Source organism: Cucumis sativus, chromosome 3 (genome assembly GCF_000004075.3).
Source record: "Cucumis sativus cultivar 9930 chromosome 3, Cucumber_9930_V3, whole genome shotgun sequence".
In the NCBI taxonomy this organism is placed as follows: Eukaryota; Viridiplantae; Streptophyta; class Magnoliopsida; order Cucurbitales; family Cucurbitaceae; genus Cucumis; species Cucumis sativus.
In genome coordinates, this window is record NC_026657.2 from 23,465,447 (window position 1) to 23,484,757 (window position 19,311).

The following is a 19,311-nucleotide window of genomic DNA, read 5'->3' on the forward strand; positions in this document are numbered from 1 at the left end:
AAAATGTTGGATCTTTCCACTAACTTTGGTCAAATGGCAAAATGGTCATTTGGTCAAAAGTCAACCTTTTGATTTTTTACCATTTTATTTGTCTTAACTAATTTTGACCCTTCGAGCATGAATTTTCATTTATATTCTCAAAATTCAAATCATAATTAAATATATTGCTAGTCAAAGTTTGACTTTTCAAAATAAAAAAGTCAACATTTTGACTTTTTGCAACTTTAACTATTTCCATCATTTTTTAGCTTTCGAGTATGAATCCACATTTATATTTAACATAAAGATCTATCTGCAATCTGATAACCGACGACTATATCACATATACTTATCGATTTTTCTCTTTTCTCACCTAAATCGAACAATTCGACTCGTTTCATCATACTATTCTAAGTTTCTTCCATATGAGTTAGCAGAAGAATCTAATAGACCTATAGATCATGGGCTCCAACAATCTGAGATTAACTGACTGAACTCTTTTAGGCTGAGCTAATCAACATTTATTAACTAACGGGCCATTCCATTAAAGTTTCGTAGTTGCACTCCTTTCACTATAGATATATTTGTGTCTATTTGATATAACCATGATTGAAAATTTAATTTTTCACATGTTGTTTGTAACCTCGACTAGATTAAATTATCCTTTACCCCCGAGACTACATCTAACTCTTTACGTCTCACTTATCCAATATTGGACAATTAGTTTAAGGTCTAGCCTATAAACTGAATCCCCCTCCGGCTAATGAGAAGGTGGAACCTCTTGTTCAAGATTTGGATTTAGTCCTTAAGGAACAACCTATCTACTAACCCTAAAGTGGGTAAGAGTGAAATTCGTCTTGCACCCTTTATCACCAACTATTATCCACCTGGTCTTACCCCTAAAATTGGAGGCTTATTGGGCTAACATTGATTAGCTCCCTTACATATGTAGACATAAGGATAATCTCGTGTGAACATGAGTTCATAGTTAGCTCAGGATTATATTAAGCTACCTAAGTCATCAATAGTCGAAATAGTCAGTTTTAAATAGTAAACAACATTATAACGTAAAAGTGACTATTTTATGGTTCAGTCTTATGTAAACTTTTTACATAGGATGCCCTCACTTTCATGTATCCACATGAACGATTTAGAATCACATCATTTGTACTAACTGCAAAGCGAGTTGCATCCATATTGTCCCCAAAATAAGGTGTCCATCCTTATTCGTATACTATAGACTATTTAGGTTATATTCTCAAACTTAATTCACGTTTATATCTCTATATAAAGTTAAGTTTATTCAAAATAGTCTTGAGACCTTAGTTTATTGGATTTAAGATTATAGAATTTAATTTCAGTAATAATTTTTCGATAACGATTTTATTAAATAGAATATGATAACAAACTATGAGTTTTATAACATAAATTTCAACAATGATAGTCTTTTATTTTTGTCAACTAGTTAATCATTTGGTTGATTTATGATTGTCGTCATATAATTACTTTAAGGTTTTTTCACGTAACTTATAGTTTTTAATAGAAAATCACAAAGGTATCGATCATGCATATGATCACAATCAAACAAAAATCACAAAATACTTTAAGATATCTAATGAAAATCATACGATAATCAAATGCACTACAAGTAATCGGAACAATTGTGACGCCAAAAACAACATCGACAAAAGGTGCGTCGTCGTTGATCACCTTTCTTCGATGCATGAAATGTTACGTCGCGAAAATTCTAAAATTAAATTTAATGCATTCACTTTCCGCGACGCAGAGAAACAAGACGTCGCAGAAAGTCAAAAAAAATAAATTTAATGCGTTCACTTTCTGCAACACACAAAACCAAACGTCGCGAAAAGTTTAAAATGAAAATGAAATTTAAATTTAATGCGTTCACTTTTCGCGACGCACACAATGGTACGTCGCAAAAAGTGACTTACCGCGACGTAGAGAAACAAGACGTCGCAAAAGGTCAAAAAATTAAATTTAATGCGTTCACTTTCTGCGACGCACAAAGCCAAACGTCGCGAAAAGTTTATAAAATGAAAAATTAAAATTAAATTTAATGTGTTCACTTTTTGCGACGCACACCATGGTACGTCGCGGAAGGTGACGTACCGCAACGCAGAGAAACAAGACGTCGCGAAAAGTCAAAAATTAAATTTAATGCGTTCACTTTCTACGGAGCAAAGAAACAAGACGTCTTGCAGAGGTGCGTCGCAAAAGATTATCATACGAAATTAAGGTTAGACTTATGCGACGTTGGAGGGTGCCACGTCGCGGAAAGTGTAAAAAACAACGAAACAACGTGGATAGTCGAACTAAACCACGACGTCACCTACTTCATACGTTGCAAATACCTGCTTTTCGTGACGTTTTCGAAGACGTCGCGAAAAGTGTAAAAACAACGAAACGACGCGGATAATCGAACGTATATCGCAACGTCACCTACTTCATATGTCGCAGATACCTGCTTTCAACGACGTTTTCGAAGACGTCACGAAAAGTGTAAAACCAACGAAACGACGCGGATAGTCGAACATAAACCGCGACGTCACCTACTTCGTACGTCGCAGATACCTACTTTCTGCGATGTTTTCGAAGACGTCACGAAAAGTCTTGCCTATTTAACTGAATTCATTCAACAATTCTTGAATTTTCTCATAATTCATTCACAATCCAAATTTTTGAGAGAGAAATGGAGAAAGTTCGAGGTTGCCAAATTTCGCCGTTGTCGTTGCCGTCTCTTACTACGCACCGTCTACTGCCGTCTTTTAGTCCATTGCACTTGAAGTTTTTTTTTAATTTTTATGTAATTAATTTTTTGTATTGAACACATTTAATGTATTATTTCATTTCATAATGAGTAATGTTTTCATTTTAATCAGTTTATTACAGATTTTATTATATTGAGTTTTACTAATGCCTAAATAATGATAATAAAACTATTTAAGAAATATATATATATATATATATTCCGCGACGCCGACGTCGTGGAAGTCGTATGCAACATAATGGGCAGTGCACGGGGGAAACCTTCCTCGACGTTGTGTCGAGATGCGTCGCGAAAAGTATCCCTGATGCGCTTTTCGCGACGTCGTTCATTGGGAAAAACCGTTATTATTGCATAGAACTAAACCACGTACTATGGAACTGATCTGGATCTTGGGATCAAACTCATTTATTTGAGATTGGTCTAGTACACTTATGTGTAGCTGAGCATTTTTATGTTCTACCCATATTATTCTTGCTTTCTCAAGGTAATGAATTTAATTAGTATGTGGTAACATGATAGACCCAAAGTCACCAAATTTTATATACGTGGGAAAGAAAATGATAGGAAGTTGGATGATGTTTTAGTTGGGTTAACTGTTGTAATATTTTTGGATGTGTGTTGCTTGGGAGGTTTTTAGAATGTTTACAATGGGGGAGGGGGGAGATATTTGTCTTCCTGTTTATTATGGGTACAAGACGAAATAGCCCATAGTTTGCTAGATGTTACTCCAATTGAGTTTGCAATTCAACTACTATTGTTTTATTTCCAGATTACAAGACAATTATGTGAGGAGTTTCTTTTCGTTTGGTTAACTATCATACATAAGACCAATATATATGACTTTAAACCTATCCATCTTATTCTCATTTGATCTTTTCTGATTTAAAAGTTGTCTCAGATGAACATGTTTTCTGGATTATTTAGGTAGGATCTTGAGCATTGAACATTTGTTTTGATTTGTTTGGAAATTCGTTTTGTGTTATGATAGTCATGAATCTTGTATAGGAGACCATGGCAATAATGTTGAAAAGAAAAAACAGCACTAATAGGTTTCTTACAGTCTTTTTCATCTTTTGTGGATTGCATTTTGCCAATTATGTAGATTCAAACTTGTTGGTATTCTTCTGAAAATCTATACTACTTCTGGCATTTGGACTTTGTCTGGTATGTACTTTTGTTCTCTTTTATCCATCTTTCTAAATGATTAATTTTGAAGAACTACGAGATTCAACGGAAGTTCATACGGTCCGGTGAGACAGGCTCACGACATTTCAACCAAATCTTGATGGTCGTACTTCATCTGCATGATGAGTTATTATCAAAACCACAGCCTCTGACGAACACATGCACAGATGCAAGTTGGCAATGTTTCGAGGTTAGGTTTGTTTTATTCAATTTTTTGATACACAAAAACTTTGTTGTAGTTCTTACTAGTCATTTCTTATGTGCGGTAGAATTTCCTAACGCACAAAATGTAGCGTCGAAAGATCCTCTTACATTTCCCGACGCCGTAATTTTGTGCTTTTGAGTTAATATTTTGATCCAATTTTTAGAAATATAATATGTAAAATATATTTACATTTATGCTCATCTTTCAAGACACGTTGGTGTGTTGATGGCACTCATATTGCTACATGTATTCCCTAAACGAGTAAATGCCTCCTTAAGCGTCAAATAACAATTCACAATTATTACTAGATTGGACTGTAAAATGACTTTAAATCACAAACCAACTTCAGAAATAAAACTAAAACTAGAGAACACAGACTAAAATGCCAAAAACAATATGAGAGGAGGTAAGTCCAATAAGATCGAAACTTTCAAACTAGAAATCAAGAGGAAAAATCAGTAAAGCTTAGGCACATAAACCCAAGAAATCCAAAAAATTAGTTCAAAAACCACCAATTTATGCTTTAACTGAGAGAGAACGAGGAATTGATTCCTTCTGAAAACTACACTTTTTAATCAAGCAGAGCAGAGAACATCGCAAGAATTATGGGTTGCTATTTTGCTTGAACATTTTCACACTTCTCGAAACAAAATATTAAAACCATTTACAAAGAAAACTACTGGACTCTCCTCAACAAAAGCATCTTGTGCCAGAGAATACATAATATTCTCACTGTTTAAACTAACATTTGAATCTTCATCAAAATTGTACCCGGAAATAGTCAAATAGTCTTTAGGAGATGGATGACTATAAACTCCATTTTAAAAAACAATTCAGAAAAGAAATTGAGCGAAGTTAAAATGACAATGAAATTGACAGTCACCTTAACTTGCAAAAGCAGCTTAAAATATATATGTATATATAACGACAATCCAGAAAAGGTAACTCACAAAGCTCAAAGAAATAGGGAACGCAAGTTACCCCAAAAAAGTGAAATAATTGAATGTCACCTTTGAGTAATGCTGACTGCTGAAAATAAAAAGCAGAGTAATGCTGACTGCTGAGAATAAAAAGCAGAGTAATGCTGACTGCTGAGAATAAAAAGCAGAGTGAAGCCATATAGATTGCGAATGGAGATGCACAGAAATTTGAAGAGAGAGAAGTCAAGTTGAGAGAGCAGCCCAATAAAAATCTGCAAATACAATTAAAACTCTTTGAAGCCATGCTAAAATAACCTACTGCATTTATCTACATTTTGCAGATGCTGGCTCAAAAGCAAAACTCTCTAAAACCATCAATTAGTCAGAGAAGTTGTACACTAAAATTTCAGAAATTATGAAAAGGTGGGAGTCGCTAATGTATAAAGAAAACAAAGGAAAACCCAATACAAACAAAAAGGACCAAATAAAATCTAAATCTTATAGTCATATAGTTAGAAACCAAGGTAGTATAAGCTAACTTTGTCCCACATCAGTTAGAATGGGATGACCAAGTAGTACTTAAGTGGGTTGGTTCTCCCACCTCAACAGTTTGGCTTTTGGGTTCTCCAAAGTGCTTAAAACCCTAAGAGTCATATCAAAGTTGATTTTCTAACATTTCGGAAGAAGCACCAGCAGAGGGTTCTAACCAGGTGTTTCCGAGAGAAGTACCGTTGGTCTAGCTGCCAGAATGTCGTCCCACGTCGCTTGGCTCTCCCACCTCAATAAGCATCCAAGATATTTAAGTACCTAACGCATATCTACCCTAGGTACTGGGAGGAAGAAGAAAGAGGAAAAACACGCATATTCCATTGCCTATTTATTAACTGAAAAACTACGCAGAGAAGATTGATATCCGCCATTAACTCCTCGGCTAAATGAATATATTGGGACATTATGGAAAACAAGATTTTTAAGGCTTCGGGACATCAAGTAACGAAAAGAAAAAGATGTAAAATCGTCCCCTTCAAAGCCCTTCTCCATTTTCTCAACGACCAAAATAAAACTTGAGTGCAATCAAAATTCAATCATATTAAAGAAAAAGAATAGAGATGAGAACAAATCAACAAGACAATCAAACAAAATCAAGATTTAAAGGGTAGACTCAGAAATTGCTAGCCATGTACACAATCAATGCAATCTTGTAACCCATGAAACAATGATAATTGATTTTAACACTTCAATCACAAACCTAATTAAAGATTCCCATTCCCATGTATTTACATTCCTTACAAACAAGACAAACATGAACTGAAGACCAAGCTTCAAAAGCACAAATCACCGATAACTGATGAGAAAAAAAACAAAAATAGAACTCTATATCTAGCAAAATATGTTTAATACAAGGCTACTGATCATGTTTGCCTCCAATAAAGAAATCATGAACAGTGGTTTTCTAATCAATACTTTACATGCATCATTCTGTTAGGATACTGTAAGAACCCCTGTGTTATTCATACTTACAAGAGGGGTAAAAAGGTAAATGAACAGGTAACTAATGATGGAGGAATAATCTGAAAAAAGTTTGTGCAGGTGGGACCTGCGGGGAGGAAAGATAGGGGAGCTATATATAGACCTTTAATAGGGTTTAGGGTAGCTAGGTTATTTTTATTTCCATCTTTTGGTTGTAAAGGCTGCGCCTGAGTTTCCTCAGCTCATTGTGAGGGGGGCTGGGGAGTTTTTCTTGTTGTTTGTTCTTTCCGTTATCATCATCTTTTTTACTTGTTATCATATTTTGGCTTATATATATATAAATCAGCAAAGTACTGACTCTGTTTCAGCCATTAAGTTGAGATATCTTAGATTATTCTTGTTAATATCCTAACAACTAGTATTAGATCCCTGAAACTGGGAGTTATTAGGCACGCAATGGCTCAACAACAGATAGAAGAAAGAGTATAGGGTACTGAAAAGGAAATCCTGGGACTGAAAGAAATGATGATAGAAATGAAGAAATCCATGGATAGAATGGCGAATGAGATGAGAGAGAGCCATAGTTATAAGAAAAGAGAGGAGTCTAGCACATCCAACAGGTCTGTCATGAAACTCAAGGGAAAAATAGAAGAAATGGATGTCATGACCGAGGAAAACAATACAACAGTAGATCGGAGTAAGTATAAGAAGTTGGAAATGCAATGCCAATGTTCTTAGGAGAAAACCCTGAATCTTGAGTTTATAGAGCAGAGCATTTTTTTGAGATCAACAACTTACTAGAAACAGAGAAAGTAAAGGTAGCGGTGGTTAATTTTGGGCATGATAAGGTGGATTGGTATAGGTGGAGTCATAACCAGAAGAAGATTGAATCATGGGAAGATCTGAAGGGGAGAGTGTTTGAGTTTTTTTCGAGATTCGAGGCAAAAGAGCTTGGGTGCTAGGCTGATCTGTATTCAACAGAATGGAACATTGGAAACATATAATGAATATGTTAAGAAGTTTGTGAACTACTCAGCACCATTACCCTATATGGCAGAAAGTGTCCTTCGGAACGCATTCGTGACTGGATTGGAACCCACTCTACAGGCCAAAGTGATAAGTAGACACCCTCACACATTAGAAGAATGTATGAAGCATAGCTAGTGAATGATTGAAATCTAGCATTACAGTTGGCTAGGGCAGAGTTGGTAATAGTAGAACCTAAAGGAGAAGAGGGCTCCATTAGCAAGACTCAAGGGGGAAGTGAGAACGGAACTAAGAGGAAAACTGAGTTTCAGATGAAACAGATCACTACTCCGATCAAGGGAACTTACCAGAAAAACGAACCTCCAATAAAAAGGCTCTCAAATGCTGAATTTCGGGCAACACTGGACAAGGGTATCTGCTTTAGGTGTAATGAAAATTAGTCCCATGGCCATAGATGCAAAGTAAAAGAGAAAAGAGAATTAATGCTCTTCATCCTCGATGAAGAAGAAAGTAAAGGGAAGAAGGGATTCTGGAAGGAAGTACATGGGACATTGTTGAATTGAAGCAGTTGGATTTCACGAACGGGACTGAAATTGAGCTAAAAACAATTACTGGATTTTCTTCAAAGGGAACCATGAAGCTGAAAGGGATGGTAAAAAGGAAAGAAGTGGTGGTGCTGATCGATAGCGGGGCCATGCACCACTTTATACATCAGAATTTAGTGGAGGAAAGGGAAATCTTAGTTGAGAAGGGGACTCAGTTTGGGGTCATTATTGACAATGGCACACGTTGTAAAGGAAGGGTTATGTAAGAGGGTTGAACTAAAGCTGAATGAAATGATTATTGTAGCGGATTTCTTGGTTGTGGAGTTGGGAAGTGTAAATGTTGTGTTGAGATGGTTGGATACTATAGGAACTATAAAAGTTCATTGGCCCTCTTTTACCATGACCTTTTGGGTTGGGGAAAAACAGATTGAAGCTAAGTGTTCTTTAAAGGCATTAGAAAAAACTTGGGGGGAAGAGGATCAAGGTTTCCTTACGGGGTTTCAACACTATGAAATTGAAGTGGAAGATGAGTACAAGGAAGAACCAAGGATGAAGGGAGATGAGGAAAACCTGCCCATGATCAAGTCACTATTGAGACAATATGGGGATATCTTTGAGGCACCAAAAGGACTACCACCCAAGAGAGTCATTGATCATCACATCCTGACCATAACTGAACAAAGACCGATGAAAGTGCGGCCTTATAAGTATGGTTATGTTCAGAAAGAAGAGATTGAGAAGCTGGTGACAGAGATGCTTCAAGCAAGGGAAATTAGACCTAGTCATAATCCCTACTCAAGCTCAGTATTGCTAGTCAAGAAAAAAAGATGGAGAGGATGGAGGTTTTGCGTAGACTATAGGAAGCTGAAACAAGTGACCACTTTCGATATATTTCCCAATCTGGTTATAGAAGAATTGTTAGATGAACTAGATGGAGCTACGGTTTTCGAAGCTAGACCTGAAATCTGGATATCACCAAATTCGAATGAGGGAAGAGGGCATCAAGAAAACAATTATAGGGACTACGGTTTTTTGAATTTACCTACCTACCCTTCCTCTTATATGTATGGATAATAAGAGGCCTTACAATTTCATCCCAAACATAATCTAGCCCAACCTTTACCTCCATCACCCTTAACCATATAAAAAAAACAATTACGGACTAAAAAGAATCCATCTTCTCAAAATCTTCAAGCAAAGACAATGAAGCTAGATCCTTGTACTCACATAACTCATAGCAAAGCAAAATGAAGTCCAAAAAACCAAAGCCAATATCAACAAAATCAAAAAACATGATCCAAAAGAGGGATGAACTTCTCTTCCTAGAATCTCCACACAGGTGTAGCATTATGATCTTCAGAATTTGTAGCATCACATTCATGAAAGAGAGAATCCTTCCTTAAATCTTAGCTCTTAGTTCTTTGAATCTGGTTTGACAAGTCTTTTGTCGTTTGGGCTCCATGAGAGGCCAGTGAACCCTTCTATCATATTTCCATCTCTTTTCATTTTATGAAAACAATTTCAATTCCTAAAAAAAAAAAAAGAAAGAAAGAGAAAATAAATAAATAAAATAAAATAATGAAACCTGTTTTTGGCTCATTTACAATTTAGGTGCACGCCTTTGTAATGGTTGATGGCACAGGCAAGCAAGCACCTGACTGAAGGTGCTCGCCTTGACTGACACATAGGCAAGAAGACCCCAGGTCGCCTCCCCTGAGGCGTGCGCCTTGAGTCGCCTCAAGATCATTGACTAGATTCATTGATTTGGATATATATTGAAAAAAATCCCAAACTATAGTGAAACATTGCAACAAAAATGAAGACTGTCAATTCAGTGTTGCAAAAATATGAGCAATAATACAAGCACTAATTATTTCAATGAGGTTAGTTCAATGAACTAGTGTAGAATGATTCTTATGAAATAAGTGCAACCTTATTCCTTCCATAACTAGTTTTACAGGAATCCTCTCCCGCTGTTTAAAAACATAAAGAAAAGAAAAATAGAACATTCCCAAAACTTAGAGCATCAATATGGCAATTTTATTTATTTCCATGGCATTATCAACTTGCAACAAAATTATGATCATGATGATTTACCTGAGCCCAAAAACTTTTTCAGTGCCTTAGTCAACATGTTCCACCAGATAGTATTTTCAAGATAATTCAAGATAACTATGATTCCACTCTTGCAAATAGGATTTGAGGTTATGAATGTCAAATAACGACTTCCTCAACACTCAGTAGGTAGGATTGGTTGTACAATATCCCTTGAAGCTAAGAAGTAATACTATCAGCCGAAGTGAGTTTAGCTGACATGACCAAGATCAACGGTTTGATTTCTCATCCTTGCAATTGTACTTAAAGAGTGAGGGAAAATAATATTGCAATCCTTTTGTGTTCAATCTACCAGACAGAGAACTCATGCAACAAAATGGGGCAAGGGGAGCTATACGTCTCTAGAAAGAAGAAAGAGATACTTGCAAACCTGTGTCACGTACCAGCCAAAAGAGTGGAGTTTTTTCTTCAATGTTGTCAAAAGTATGAGATGTAGCAAATTAGTGCTAGTTGAGATCCTACTTCACATCAAACGTTAATGGTGCAAAGCAAGAGGACACTAAACAGAGAGCAAGTTTAATAATCAATGGGTTTATTACTTGAACAATAGTTCTCTTAGAGCAGATCCTCTTCAAGTAAATGTTGGGGCTGCACATGCTTATACCAAAATCTTCATAAATATCAAAACCAAGAAACTTGATCGACTAAATACATGAAATATGTAGAATGTGTGATCACAATTCAGGGTGGGGTGGGAGAGGGATGGCACCATCCCTGTGCATTTTGTTTTAAAAGAAAAGGAGTATCATGAAAAACAAAGAAGAAGTAATTGGAAGACATCAAACCTCATACTCGCATAAATATGCTTAAAGAAAATATGAGAACAAAATTACAAATATTGAATTTCATCTTCTATCTCAAAGTTATGATGCAAGTTTACAAATATCTTCATATTCAACAGCCTTAAGCACCCTGCCATCGTATACACCCTTCTCAATTTGCACTTTAGCACAAAACTTATCAGTGTCAACACCTAACAACCTAGCATTTGATCCACGATATGCGCCATTTACTATTCTTACTAAGCCACCAATTTGTGGTATCACTGTTTCTAATTCTTCTTGATCAACTCTCAACACATGCTTGCCGTCAAGCATTTCAATCTCTCCAACATATTTATCAATCACTTTTCGCACAACTCCCTTCTGTTTATAGTACCCCTTTTCAGCCAAATCCTTGCTCATAATCTTTACAATTATTCCATCACAAAGCCAGTAATCCTTCCTATTAAGCTTCTCCTTCTTCATCTCTTCTTCTTTCATCAATTCCTCCAAAGATGACAGACCACCACCACTACCCATCCTGTTTTTGGAAGTCCCTTCAGGTTTCCCCTTGATAGTCTCATACGTCTCATCCTCATCAAAAACTACCCTGGAACTCTCTCCTTTCTTCTCCTTCAATTTTGATGTTGTTCCCAAAGCAAATCCTAGTTTAACCCCACTCTCTAATTTCAACTCTCTTGTTTGTTCAGCCTCCAAAAGCTCGGCAGATGCGGAAGCCAAAGGTGCAAATTGCTCAGCCCTCTCAATTTGCCTCTTTATTTCTCTTTCTTGCTTCTCTTCTTCAGCTAAATCCGCCCGCATCCTCTTATTCTTCATTCTCTCTTTAAAAAGCGTCTCTGAGTCTCTATCTATGTAAGTAATGAACCAACCCTTGGGAGTTTCCTCTACTTTACATTGCCCAGTTCGACCCAAATGTTTAATAAATTCAGTAAGAGTAGCCCACTGCGTTGAATTCATATGAATATGATGTCTGTCGTTAATGTATTCATTATAGACAACTGTAGCTGCCACACGACTGAACCGATGGCTACGCTTAATGTGCTCCATGAAAGATGTCTCGAACTCTTCAGAGTAGCCTTCAACAATACGATGGGGATTTTGGCCAAAGATCTGCATCTGGCGCTGGTGGCTTTCACTCATACAGTGACATTTAAAGCCATTCTCATCCCGGCACTGCTTTTGACACATCTGGCAATACCATCTCAGCTTCTGTAGCCCTTTCGCCTTGATTCTGTTTGCGATTGCTTTAGGGGTCAGAAATTCGTTCTTCCCCATTGAAATTTCTTAGAGGATTCTTTAGGGTTTTTCTGTATGTGAAGGGTGGAGGAAAATGAGATACTCCACCAAATCGACTCGAATATCAAAGATTTCCAAAAATGAAAAAGAAAGGTAAGCGGCGAGCGACTGGGTAATGGGGGTCCGTGTCGATCAGCTGGCGTTGAAGGAAGTGGGGGGGTGCGGTTGAAGAAGAGAGGGATATAAGAAGAATAGAATAAGATGGTGAAGACAGCGCTCCGGCGAGCAGCTGCGGCGGAGGAGGAAACCTAACAAATAGAAAAGAGGAAGAGTTGACGTAGAAATTACCTAATTGTAGAACTGATTTGTTTAGAAAAAAATGCTAAATGATAAGATATCTCTCAATCTTCTATCTTTTGAGTAGGAAAATACTTTTTAACTTAGCAAATATTTGGAGCGTGAGTTGATATGTCCCCAGAATTTACATATCTATGTTTGTGGTCAAAGTTTTGTCTGATTTCATAAGCTTTTCATAATCTGTTTTCTTTTTTTCTTTTTTTTCTTTTTTTCTTTTTTTTTTTATTACTATCTTTGTTTTGAATTTCTTTCCAATAATTATCCTAATTTTTTTGGAATAAAATATGAATTGCAATTTTTTTTAACTCCTTTCTTATTATTCTCACCAATTCCCTCATCATATTCTTCTTATTTTTCTTCTTCTTTCTCTCTCAAAACATTGTGATATCACCAAAAAAAAAAAAATTAAAAATTCATGGCACCTCTTTTTTACATATTCCAAATACGATAAATATAACAAGTAATTAAATATGTTATAGAACTATTAAAAAACTATCCACTTTTGAATTTGCTAACTTTACAATTTAGAAAATGGGTAGTTGCAAATTTAGCAATTAGATTCAAAATAATTAAGTATATAGCAACAATTTAAAAAAATTACAAATATAGCAAATTTTGTCAAATTATATCATTAATATAAGTCTATCAACGATAGACCATGTTGTAAGTGATAGACCATACGAAGTGTATCAGTGATATAAGTCTATCAGTGATAGTTTTACTATATTTGTATTTTTTTTTTAAATTTTGCTGTATCCTTAATTATTATTGCTGAAATGGTTAATCATTCCAATTTTTCTTTAGAAAATGTAGTGACATGAGTCCTATTATCCTGAAAAAAATGTAGTGACATGAGTCCTATTATCCTGAAAAAAAATTCTATTTTTGTAAACGTCCTTTTTTCTCCACCATTAATTTTTTTAATGAAATTCCCTATGACTATCTTCTGAAAAACAATTTTATTTACAATTTCTCCAATTCGGAGAATTATAAAAGAAAAAAGAGAACTCCATTTTTCTTTTATTTTTGTTTTTTTTCTAGAAAAAGCTCTAGAAAACAAGTATCTATTTTATGGTTTTTTTTTTCATAAATTTTTGTTTCATCATTCTACGACATACATAATTGTGGATCCTCATACATTGATTCCTCTAGTATTGATCGTTATTGTCAGTTGGATGTGAAATGTAATGATCCTAAAAATGGTTGTCATTACCCAAGTCAACAACTGCGACATAGCTATCATTGTAGTCTTTGTGATTATTGCAATTGTTGTCATTATTGTACGTGTTAGGAGTGTAAGAATATAGGTTGAACTCAAATAACCTGAACTACCTAACTTATATTATAAGGGTTGGATTAGGTTAAAGTGTGGATTGGGTTGGGTTTAAAAAATAGGATTTTTTCGAGTTGGATTGGGTTGGGTCTCGAGTTAGGGTTGAAAAATTCAGTTCAACCCAACCCAACCCGAATTAATATATATATATATATTATTTATTTAATAAGAAAAAAAATTACTAATTAGGTTTTCTCAGTTTACCTTTTCACTTCTCACGGCCCATGCAAAACCATCTTCTTAGTTCTCACGCAACACTTCACCTCATCTTCTCAGTTCTCACGTCGTCACACGACACTTCACCTCCAACTCTCCCTCGTGCACCGCAACATCTCTGACGTCTCCTTCGTCTCAGCTCTGTCTCTCCTCCTTCATCTTCTTTGTCAGGCCGATCTCAGATCTCAGTTCCTCAATCTCCTTCGATCTCATATCTCCTTTGTCTCCTTCGACATCTCCTCCAACTTCGACATCTCCAATCTTCAACATCTCTTATATTCCCCAAATCTCATATCTCCTTCGTCCTAGTCAAGCATATATATATATAAATAATAATAAAACTTGACAACCCAAACTATATTTTACGGGTTGGGTTGAGAATGTCTCCCAACTCAACCCAATTACACCCCTAATACGTCTAGTTGAAATTAGTTTCATGCATACTTTGCACATCATTGTATATTGGGTCGGCATGATACATTTGTTCCTTTGGTTTTGTCATGACGTAGATTTGAATATTTGTCAACCATTCATGCCCCATGAAGAACTTCACATCTTTGTCATCCTATATTTATACTAGTGGTAAAGATTGTGTAAGGCTCTCTTGAATGCTAGCTCATTGTTGTGCTTTTCTCTTTTTATTCTGGTAACGACATGAATGCAATCTAATAGCTCATTATATGTTATTGTAACATCATCCCTTTTAAGGGTCCTAATATGTATAATCTATGGTCTCATTCTAGCAACCACAAAAATGTATGTGAAGCCCTCTCCTACACTAAATTATTTTAAAATAAACGTGGTAAATTTATATCGACATGCGTTCATATGTAAACTATTAACTAATTAATTGCCAAACATACATTGTGTTGGATTTTATGTTCTAGAACTCGTAGATAGTAAATGTGTAATTCATTTATCGTTATTAATAAAGTATTGTTGTAATTTCAATCAGTGTTATTAATTATTTTATTATATTTATTTTAATAACCTAAATAAACTAACATTCTAAACTACCTTATGAGTCTTGAACTGTATGTGAAGACATACAAGAATCAGTGTTCAAGATATAACTTAAAGAGACTATAGTATAAAAATAAAGTTAGATACCTCAACCTGATAACACTATGGATACGACCTACTTTATATTTGATACAAACACAATGATTCAACACATTTATGTAGATGATATGCAAGTGGAGTATCCTATATAATGAGTTTACAAAAGACTAGACCACAAAAAAGTAACTATTAAATGTAACTCTATTGACTAGTTAGATTTCTATTTCAATAGGATGATCTAGGTAACTTAGTTCTTAATCCTTAATGTACTATGAACTTTTGTTTACAAGTGATTGTCCAAATTGCTGACTTAATAAGCTTACTATTTTAGGCATAAGATCAAGTGATGAGTTGGAAACATAATCACAAAAGAAATTTACTAATTCTCGATTTTATGATAAGTAGATGAATGTTTCCATAAATGGTATCTACAGGATTTGAACAAAAGGTCCTACCCTCTCTATGACACAAGAGAGGTTTCGTATTATTAGTTGAGCCATAAATAGTTGTTGTTCATTATGGGCACTGATATTTAAGGACTAAGAAGTAACTTGGAGGTAAAATGATAATTTAACTCAACTGATGTTATAAACAACCGAGAATAACTAACTTGTTGTTATTGGTCTATATCCATGTATACAAAAAAAAAATATAGTTATAAAAGTGCAACTGTGAGTATTTACTCGAGTGTATAATGGATATGGTAGACACGCGCAGCGAAAATCACATCAATTCTACCCTAATTGCATCTAATCCTATTAAAAACTAACATGCATTTACCTAATTAAATTTTATTGGGTTTTAAGAAACCATATCTTTGAAGCTCAAATATCACACTAATCTCCACCTCCACACAATTTAGATGTAACGACTCAACTCTTTATACTAAGTTGAGGTCGTTACTAATAAAATAAATAACAAATTTTGCATTTAAAATAAAAAGAAAAAAAAACTAAATTCTCAATCAAAATACTTTAAATACTCTTTCATAGTTCATAATTTGGAAAGATAGAAATAAATATAGTCTTAGTTCGGGCTCTATCTAACTTTTAAAGAAAAATAACATAAAGTATTTCATAAGTTTGATAACTTTGTATAGAATACTAAAAATCAAATATTGAAAATATGGAAGGCGGAAGCAACATAAGATATTCCCTATGGAAAGTCACGGTCACTTATTGTCATTTGCCAGCTTTCCTCTACCTTTATATTTGTTGAAAAATTAAATATAGAAAAAGTGAGTATAAACATACACTCAGTAAAGGACCCACTACTAGTCCCGCTTAGTGTCTACTAACTTTCCATTAGGGTTCTGTAAGGAAGTACCCCAAAATTATCGTGCTTTCAAACACACGCTATCTAGTGATTCCGTAAGAACACATTTGGTCTTCGATGAACCCAAAGGAACACCTCAAAGAATCGGGCTGTAAGTGACGTCGTCAAATCACTCATAAAATATATCATGAAAGACTGTTGATCCTATTGAACCACATAGTCATAAAAAGGTGGTGATCTCGGGGGATACTCATATGGGTACGACCCTAATAAACAAAGTTAACAAAACTCCACAGTCCATAGCATGTTGCATATCATAACATGACATGAATATCAATTGTAATGTCATTATCATGTGATTAATATATCATGCATCATAACATATTAGTCATCCACAACAACAGTTATCCATAAAAATCACATTATACATCTTGGCTACATCAATGCATGATAAAAAATACATGCAAGTTCTTAATTTTATTTTCGAAAGTTTAGTAGTATAATCTCTTATCTTGAAATTAGATTTTCTTGACTGAGAGTCAAAATTGAAATAAATCAATCTTAAATATAAACAAAGCTGAAGTTGAAACCAAGTTGAAACCAATTCAACCGTGGTTGGGAAAAATTCCACTAAACAATTGTTTCACAATTTGCCAAATACACCTCCAACAAAAATAATCCAAAATTAATTTAGTTGATGGGCATACTAAAACCCAATCAAAACTTTACCAAAAAGTATCAAAAGTTGGCACAACTAAACTAGCTTAAAAGGAAGGCAATGGCTCGGCTAAAGGAGAATTCGACTGGAAGGGAAGGATCGACTTAGCTTAGTAAAGAGACAGATCGGCTGGGACGCACGACTCTCGAAGGGGAATGACTCAAGTTATTTTTTAAGGTGGCTCGAACAGAGTTTCATCAAAGAAAACAGTGGATGAACGCTCAGCTTCACTTGAGACAAAGAGAGACGAAGAAGGATGGACGACTGAAGAGACGAAAGTGGCTCACAAGCAGAGAAGGGACGACGGGCTAAACAGGCACGACCAGACGAAACGAAAACGCCAGATCTGAACCAAAAGAAACACAAATGGAGAACAGGCAGAGACATATGACAATCGACTTGACGTGACAAAACAATCGACGAGGTTACAACGGTGATCAGAGATGGTGGGCGACAACGACACCTAGGGTTTGTGGGGAAGAAGATGGTTGAATTCTTTGGCACGCTGTTTAAGGGGTCCTATTTAATAATAATAATAGTATTAACTATATTATTATTTACTTGTTCCTTTTCCTTTTTACTTTATTTATTTACCAACAAATAAATAATCTCTCTCTTCAACTAATTTCCATCCAATCAAACTTTCTCCTTTCCCCCCAATAATAATATACTCTCTTTAAATAATTATATTATCACAATATAATTATTTTCATTCCAAAAATCTATTTAATTATATACACACACACACACACACACATATATATATATATATATATATATATATATATATATATATATATATATATATATATATATATATATATATATAATTATTCTTAATTCATTCAAATCTATCCAACCTTTAATTAACCAATATCATTCAACTTAAAACAAATCTTTCATTAACACCAAAATCCCAATTTTCAAAATTAATTAAATATTCATCCAAACAATTAATTAATTCTAACTTCCACAAAATCAAATAATTCTCACCAAATATCTCAAAACAACACCCCAATAATTCAACATAATTAACTTAAACTGAGATCATTAACTCCAAATTATCTTAATTTGCAGGTTATTACAATCTTCTCTTCTTAATAAACTTTCGTCCTTGAAAGTTCTAATCTCGAACAACTCACGGTAATGGGCTTTCTCTTCATAGCATTGGTCACCAAATTTCAAAATCTTTAATTTATTATACATACCGACATATGTATACTTAATTAATCCAACACATTACACCAATAAAATTTCGTAACTTAAAATTCAAATTAATCTAACGCTCAAATAATTTCCTTAAATTTTTAAGGTGTTACATTGGACTACCACTAGTGTTGACATACTATTCTCCAAACTTAGAACTGGTTGTGGGACCCGATGAATGAAAGATTTAAGAGAGAGTGAAAAAAATAAACGAAAATACCAAAAGTTTTTAACATACTAAAAAAATCTTCTTTAAATAGACAACATACATGCAACTATTACACGTCTAAACTCACTAAAGCCAAAAACCTCACATTCCATTAACTCTTAGCAATCATGGTGTCATCACTGTGAGCTTCCACTTAGGCTCACTAATAAGTTAATGAAGTTTTGCAACACTGTACTATCTTTTAGTGGGTTTGGTGTCATCACTATGAGCTTTCACATAACCCACTAAAAGTAAAAAGGATTATCCAACAAAATGTTAGATTTTTCAACTAACTTTAGTTAAAGGATAAAATGGCCATTTCATCATTATAGGAGTCAACATTTTGAATTTTTATCATGTTGTCTATCTTGATTAATTTGACCTCTCGAGCATGAATCTGCATTAATTTTTTTGAAATTCAAAATCAAATTTGAATATATTGCCAATCAAAGTTTGACTTTTCAAAGTCAAAAGTTAACAATGACTTTTTACAACTTTGATCATTTCCATCATTTTTGAGCTTTTGGATATGAATTCGCATTTATACTTTTTATATTTAAACCATATTTAAATATAAAACTCTATCTTTAAACTGGTAACCGATCGTTATATCACATGTACTTGTTAGTTCCTCTCTCCTTACCTAATTCATACAATTCAAATTACTCCAACATACTATTCTAAGTTTATTCCTTATGAGCTGGCAGGAGAACCTATTGGACCT

At 34.6% G+C, this 19,311-nt stretch overlaps 1 protein-coding gene across 1 annotated transcript; it reads right to left on the minus strand.

Annotated features, from left to right (window-relative positions):
* Positions 1-10,792: 10,792 nt before the first annotated feature.
* LOC101216499 (KIN17-like protein) lies at positions 10,793-12,694 on the minus strand. Its single transcript, XM_004145621.3, has one exon. It carries the CDS (start codon positions 12,249-12,251, stop codon positions 11,058-11,060), a length of 1,194 nt encoding a protein of 397 aa, XP_004145669.1. The 5' UTR covers positions 12,252-12,694; the 3' UTR covers positions 10,793-11,057.
* Between the last annotated feature and the right edge of the window lie 6,617 nt (positions 12,695-19,311).